The sequence below is a fragment of the Carya illinoinensis genome, chromosome 14, assembly GCF_018687715.1.
Source record: "Carya illinoinensis cultivar Pawnee chromosome 14, C.illinoinensisPawnee_v1, whole genome shotgun sequence".
NCBI classification, from domain to species: Eukaryota; Viridiplantae; Streptophyta; class Magnoliopsida; order Fagales; family Juglandaceae; genus Carya; species Carya illinoinensis.
The window spans coordinates 29,031,483-29,039,823 of NC_056765.1; the positions used below are offsets into that span (position 1 = coordinate 29,031,483).

At 30.4% G+C, this 8,341-nt stretch overlaps 1 protein-coding gene across 1 annotated transcript; it reads right to left on the reverse strand.

The window, feature by feature from the left end:
- Positions 1 to 4,077: 4,077 nt before the first annotated feature.
- On the reverse strand, positions 4,078 to 4,521 carry LOC122293783 (S-protein homolog 3-like). Its single transcript, XM_043102258.1, has one exon. The coding sequence runs from the start codon at positions 4,519 to 4,521 to the stop codon at positions 4,078 to 4,080; it is 444 nt and encodes a 147-aa protein (XP_042958192.1).
- Between the last annotated feature and the right edge of the window lie 3,820 nt (positions 4,522 to 8,341).

Genomic DNA, 8,341 nt, shown 5'->3' on the forward strand with positions numbered 1-8,341 from the left:
CAATGCGTGTTGAATGTGTAAAAAATGAGACTTATAAATAGATTTTCAGTATTTTGAAATATGACCAAGTACTATATATATATATTTGCCCTTGTGAACACCCAAGAAAGTGAACTAATAGTCAAGACATTCATGGCCAACCACCAATTACATGTTCTCAATACTTCAAACAAACAAATTACTTTAAGTGACTTGAAAATTATATTGAGGGTGAAATAAAATGAAAAAACACTAACCACATCATGAGTACTAATGATAAAGAAAAAGCCCTAGTCCTTAAAACCAAAAGAGCACGTAATTATTATGAGTTTGCATGAATTTATATCCAGTACTTGGACTCTTCTATGCATGCACCTTAATCTGTCTTTAATCTGCAGTACTCGGATCATGATGCATATATACTGTTTGAATAACAATATCAACGAGAAAAAAAAAAAAAAAAAACCCCTTGCCTGTCCTTAATTTAGAAAAATTGAGAATATTTTGGAGATCATGGAAGTCTGATCTTAAGACTTATTCCAAAAATAGCAAAGATCATAGTACTGTTTGGTTTCATAGTTCAGCATGCATGCATGAACCATCCTGTTTGAGCTTCCATATATAAAAAATTACTGCACAGAGAATGGTCCCTGGAAAAGTTATAAATCTCGAACTATTGGAATATTGGTCCAGGCCACTGAAAACTGCAGTGCCTAGAACAGTGTTCTTCCCCAAAAGTTTGGGTGGAATTCGCACTCATAGAAACTCTTTGGATAACTGATTACATGGAAGCCAAGATCATTATCTGTAGACTTACAATGGATTGAAACTTCCAAGTCCTTGCCCAAATCATTGAACATTTGTACATGTCTTGAGTACGTACATTGTCCTGCATTAAACAGATCGATCAAATATTACAGTTGTAAACAACAAAAGCTGCATGAAAACTACTAACATGCATGTTTTTGTTCAATATTGGACTACTCATCATTAATAGGAAAAAGAAAAACAGAACATAGAAAGTATTGGGTGCAAGAGTAGTGCTGCATGAGTCTGGTTGACATGATACGTATAAGCAAAGTAATTACTTAATTCCCTCCCGTGCATGCATATAATTAATGGAAGGGTGAAAAATCATGAAGTACATGCATGCAGTACTGTGTGCTAATATATATTTGACAAAACTTGAATGCAAAAACCATGCTCTTTCTAGTTCTTTTCAAAAGCTCAGATTCCACATTTTATCAAGAAAAAGTCTGGATGAAGTCGAGACGTGTGGCATGCAAACGGTGTTGATGTGGAAAAAATCAAAACTGCACCATCTCTATCTCTGTGTTTCAACTTTCGAAGACCATCACTCTGTCTCTATCTATCTCTCTAATTCTCCCCTTGGTCAGGCCATCAGCCGCCCCTTCTCCCTCTTCTTTCCCTTTGTGCGAAACCCCTTACGAATTCAGGCCACCCTTACACCAAGATCCACTTCTCACCTGCTCTCCATCATCGTACCGGTAGTTCCCAAGCCCTCAAGCCTCCCCTCACGACGGCACACCAACCCTAGAGGAGGAGCTCGGAGCACTAGTGTTCATCTAGAGATTTTCCCCATCGCACGAGGAAAGTGGCTCTCTGGGCAAAGCTAAAATATGGGTGCCGATGAGATTGGATGATAATGCTTGCATACTGTTCATATCTTCACCCCTGCACCTCTATTGCACGGTTTATGAAATTGGTTTGTTGTTGGTCTCTGGTTTTTGGTGTTGAGTTTGTGTGGTAAGTCTCTTCTTGTACCACATGATGTTGTCCTCTGTGTATTGTTGAAGATGGGTTGTTTTTATTGTGGGTTGGTTGGACGTTTTTCAGTTCTTGGGATAGTTTTGGCCCCCTTTTTTTTTTTTTTTTTTTTTTTTAAGATCTTTTGAGATTTTTTGTCTGGGTTGGTTTCCGATTGAGAGTATTGCATGAAGAAGATGCCCTGATTTGTTGTCTCGATTGGTTTCTGTTTGAGAGTTCCATTTTTGCTTGTTGAAGCTTGAAGCTTGCAAAATACACCAACCAAACATTTTGGTTGATGAAAGTTTCCCGCATTTGAACTTTTTTGCATTTTTTTAATATAATATAAGGTTGACATGGCATAAGAATTGAATAAGAAAAATAAAATAGACTATAATATAATCAGCCGACTGCATGCCGTTTGCAGTCACCGATTGACTGTAGAAGAATTGTTTTATCAAATTAAAATTGGAAATAAGATAATTATTCTAAATAAATATTCGTATAATTTCCTTAATTTATGTATGGTACGATAGTAATTCCGCTTTTATGCATGAAAGCATTAAAATATTAAGATTTCAACTAATAAGTTTTCATGCATGCAATTTATAAATTGGGCCATTTAATGCAATCTATACATATAGACAAATATTAACTAAGTTTTCATGTCTTAATTAGCAATTGATAATTATATAGACTACAATGCAAATCTTAGAAAACAATGCAAATCGAAATGCATTATATGGAAATCTAAAAGATTTTGCTTATTTATTAATTATATATATATATATATATATATATGTTGTAAGGCAATTACATTATTGGAGTAGTCATGCATGCATATATCTTCAGGAGCTCGATATTATAATAATAATATGAGTTATACTATTCTCAAACCGATGTGTATAGAGCACACCATTCATATCACTTAAATGATAGGATTTGATTTTTAACTAATATTCAAATTTTAAAATTTCTCTTTCAAATCAAATTATGTCATATAATTAAGTACTTTACTAGTTGTTTTCTATACACGAACTTGATAATAAAATTTTTATAATAATAACAATCTGCATTTTTGCATCCTAAGTTTTCGGCCCATTTAATATCCTTTATCTTGAAGGCTCTAAAAGAGATAGTCCATATTTAATATGTAATTCACTAAAGGCATGCTTGTGTAATGAGATGAGTTGAGAATTCTGTAAAGAGTAGTGAATTAATTTGAGTTAAGATGTTTTATTGAGTTTTAAAAAAGTAATGAGAAAAAATTGAATAAAAATATTGTTTGAATATAATTTTTTAATATTATTTTTATTTTAAAATTTGAAAAAGTTGTATTGTTTTTTGTGTTTTGTTTAGAATGTGAAAAAATTGTAATGATTAGGTAATTATTAGATGAAAATGTTAATAAAAAAATATTTTATATTTGAGTGATGTTTAATAAAGAAATTATGAAAACTTTTGAGATTAGATCTTATGATCTAAGTGTCTAAACATGGCCTAAGTCCTTGCAAAGGAGCTAATAAAATTCTCTGGTGTGCTAATAGTAGGGCAGCAATTATTAGATAGTCTTAGATTGTATTTGAGTACAAACAAGTGCATCGCATTACATGAAAATTGCTTATTTGCAACTAGTTATTTTTAATGAAATGTCTATTTCCAACTAAAATGAGTATGTTTTTATCGCAAATAGTCATTTTTATTACAAAAAATTAGTCACAAATATCCATATTTTTTTTTTGTAGCTAGTGTTCGCTAATCTCATCTGATTATTGATAAGAATGACTACTACGAATGACTCTTTTTGGTAACTATTTGAAACATGAAGGATGACTATTGATAAGAATGACTCATGTTTTCCTTCTCATCTCTCGGTAGATGAATAATTTATCTTAACCTTTTGTTCTCTTTTGGAAATATTAAATGAGGATTTTCAATAATTGCAAATAGTTATTTGAGTAGAACATCTAATCAAATGACTACTAAGTTTAATTTATCAATATTTGTTTGTGCATTTTCACGATATACGGACTTTGACACAATGAAAGTATTTTATTTAAATTTGGCTTAATCAATTCCTCAAGAATAAGCTTATGATGACGACTCAAAAGATCATCAATGACAAACATAAGATTGAGTACTACAATATAATATTATTGCGTGACTACTCATATATATAATATGATAGTCTTAAAAACAAAAGCAGACAAATACTACATAGGAGTCATCTGTCTTTAATTTATTGTGTTTTTATAAGGAGAAGAAAAGGAAAACCATCATGTGATATATCATGATCTTCGGAATCACCATCATTAATCTGATCATCGATCGTCAATAATTCCAGCTATAGCAAAGATCATACTGATTATCATTATGGTTTAGCATACATGGACCATTTAGAAGAGCTTTCCAATAACATTCACTGCAACGATTTCCGTCTCTATTATAGTCGTAGATGTCGAACCAATACAGTTTAGAACACCCATCGGTATTCCACCTAAAACTGCAATAGAACAGTGTGCTCCCAAAATATCTAGGCCTGAAGCTGAATTCGTAGTAGCTATTGTTGTAGTGTAGTAGATGTTCGCCAAGATCGTTATCCCTAGATTTGCAATGAAGTTGAAGATCAATACCCACGTCCAATTCATTAGAGATTCTCAAATGCACTCGATCATGATATCCTGTAACCATATCAAATGTAGTTACAAAGAACACAAGCTGCAGCAGTACTATCAGAAGCAGAACATCATGAACTTTTGATCTCATCATGATCATGTTGATAATTTGTTTGCAAGCAAGGTTTTGATATGGTGGCGAAAACTTAGAATATCTCAACTTCTTAACATGCATGCAGGGTTTTATAATTTCTAAGGCTGCATGCGTGCAAGCATATAATATCCACATGCACATGGAATGTAATGCACAAAATTCCATATTAGAAGATCTGTATCATATTAATGTATATCTAATATACATATAATTCAAGTAATTACTTAATTAATTCCCAAGCTGGCCTTGAAAATACCATCAAAGTTTGATTGGAAAATATTACTCAGTACTTACTGAATTACTTAATTGATATATATAACATTTGAACATTTTTACTAAATGAGACATATTAATAAAAAGAAAGTGATCAATATTTATATGTCTAGATATTTAAATTAAATCTCGATTTAGGTTACTAATTCATCCTGGATATGGACATTTAACATTAATTTAACATATATGGGTGGGTGGGTATACTGGTAGGTAATGATATATAAGCCTTCTTTTTAAGAGGAGAAAGGAAAAAGAGTTCAATTATAAGAATCTGTGCCTTTGTAAAGATATATAAGGATTAATTAAAGAAAATTTTCTATTTTTTTGACAAACATACGTATGAGAGTTTTGCTATATACAAGTCGGTGATACCACTTATAGTGGGATCTATTATTATAATTTTAAAAAAAAAACTCAAAACACTAATTATTTCTTATATATTAACATAACTATTGTGGAAGGTTTCCACATCAACAATGTATTGAATTTGTAAAGAATGAGGCTTATAAATAGATTTCTGTATTTTGAAAGAGGACCAAATATATATATATATATATATATATATATATAGATCATGTGCCCTTATGAACACCCAAGAAAGTGAACTAATAGTCAAGACATGCATATATAGCCAACCACCAATTATATGTTTCTCAATATCTCAAACAAACAAATTACTAGCTCTTTAAGTGACTTGAGAATTATATTGAGACTGAAATAAATTAAATGAAAAAACAATAAACACATGAGTACTCATGATCAAGAAAAGCCCTAATCCTTCCAACCAAAAGAGCACATATATAAATTATCAAAAATTTTATATGCAGTCACTTTTGTGTTCTTTTGTGCACTCCATTGATATGATTGAATGTGTATTAAAAAAAATTGATCCAACCAATCATATCAGTGGAGTACGTAGAAAGTATACAAAATTGACTATATGTAGTATTATTCTATAATTATTATGAATTTGCAATTTATATTCACTACTCAGACTCTTGTATCGTGTATGCACCTCAATCTGTATGTCTTGAATCTGTCAAATCGTGTATACTGTTTGACGAATAATATTAACAAGTAAAGACATGTGACTTTAGTCAAATTTTAGCTCTGGCTTTATGTAATATTCCAATGCTGATGCTCTATTGCCATTAATGGTAAATGCACTACATATGCTAACTACTAGGTTTAATATTATATATATTTAGAAAACTAATTATTAATTACTTTCGAAATATGGATGACTGGATACTCCTGGAAAAAGAAATTACCCAAAACAAAGTATTGGGCGCAAGAGTACTAGTGCTGTAGGGTGATTAACATGGTATAAGGAAAATGATATTTAGCCCCATATTTTTGCATTCTCAAAGTTACCGCTCAGATATTTTATTTTATTTTTATCAATGTTCATGTTTAAAATTAAAATTTTACATTATATTAATTAACAATTTAACATACAAAATATATAATGTAATATAAAAATAGTTTATATATAATATTTTAGATACAATATAAAAATTAAAAATAAATATATACTGGTCCGATGAAGTTCAAACAAAATTTCAAAATATGAAAATTGGTGAAAAACGGGTGATGGACCCGTTTGGAATTGGACTGATTTCTAACCAGTTCTGGACTTGACTGATTACAAACCGGATCGAACACACTAATTCAATTGGTTTACCGGTTTCTCTTTTACACGCCCCTACTTCTTGTTGTATCTCTCTTATTACTCATAACTGCATAGGACGTCCATAGCATCAAAGTTGCGAGCGAATGAATAGGAGATAAGCTAGTTAATGTCGTCAAGAAGAACTCCAAAGCAAAATGGGATAAAAATGATTTATCTTCACCCAATTATGTGCAAAGGTCTTCTACGTACCCAGCTTCAAGATCTCTACCTTGAAAATGGGACCTCGGGAAGGACTTAGCAAAATTATGGGGATTTCAAAGCAAAAAAAAGGGAAAAATAATGTTTGATTTGGAGATTTCCAGTGCAACAAGCTTCTAATCCAACCAAATGGTGAGGATACACAAACATAGATCTGAGAAGATGTGGGTTTGTAGCTTGTTTTTATGGTAATGAAGCGAAAATTGAGGTATGGAACTTTTAAGAGTAAGAACAGGGAATGAATTTTTATGAGTATTGGGTTTCGAAGTCTAGATCATGTTTGACAAAAAGAGAATAAAAACTTGCACCACATCAGCATGTCACAAATGCCGCGTAAAAGAGTAAGTACGAGTAGCATTACCAATTTAAAAAAATTGTATTATCTTTTATTTTTTGTATGAAATTTTAAAAAGTTATAATGATTATATAATGATTAGATGAAAAAATTAAAAATTAAAAATTAAAAAATATTTTCTATTTTGAGGTTTGGAAATTATAAAATTATAAAAGCTTTTGAAATAAGATCGTGAGAGCATCTCATCTCTCATCTAAGAGTCAAAACATGGCCTAAGTCCTTGCAAATGAGCAGATAAAATGCTCTGGTGTAATTCTTCTAGCTAGCGGAAATAATTATTAGATATTCGTAGAGTATTTGAGTAGGAACAACCGTGAAGTACTTTCATCCTATTATATGATGCTATGTTCATTACAAGAAAAATAAATATTTGTAGTTAATTATGTGTGACAAGAATAATTATTTGCAATGAGAAGAGACTCATTCTGATAGAAAATAATCGATCATTTTTATAGTATATAACTGGCCGCACATAAAAGTTTTTCTTATAGTATTCGTTGAAAAGTAATAATATTAATGCAAACATCCAATTTTAATCACATGTAATCGTTGATTGGATGGAAGCATCACATCATCATGATTCATACTAATTTATCATGAGTACCTTATAATAATTTTCTCACTAACGAGCTTCGCACTAAACAAATTTACTTGGAAAAAGGAACGGTAATGGAAAAGTGGGGGAAAGGTCGATAAATCCTTGGATGTATTGATCGAAACAAATTTGGAGTCTCTTTTCAATTGTTATTTAATGTAATAAGTGACGATTTTCTCAAAAAATAGAAGAGAGGTCTTCATCCATTTTTTTGTCGTTTGAATAATTCTATTCTAAGAGCATTGTTAATAGATTATGCATATGTAAAGGACAATTTTGATGAATGTAAGATGAATTTAGATTTTAGCTATTCCATTTACATAAGTCTTCACATTGGAATAGCTCTTTTTTCATTATATAACAATGAATTTGACTTTAGCTATTCACATCAAATCTCTACATTGGATTATATATTTATTTATTATATAGTAATGAGTAATTAATAATTTAAAAAATATTTAATTTTTTTAATTATTAATTTATTTTATTTTATCATATTTTAATTATTAATTATTAATTATTAATTTATTTATTTTATCATATTTTACTATTTAATTTAAAGAAACTGACAGATATTTATAGATGTAGATGGATAGGAGAGAGAGTATTATAAAAAAATAATAAAATAAGTATTTGATATATGTACAGTTTCTATCAAATTTGGTTTTAGTTTTGGATTTACTGTAGCTAAAAGCTACTGAAGTAAAGCTTT

Excerpts from the sequence above, each read along its gene's own strand:
- LOC122293783 (XM_043102258.1), bottom strand. The coding sequence starts at position 4,521 with ATGATCATGATGAGATCAAAAGTTCATGATGTTCTGCTTCTGATAGTA.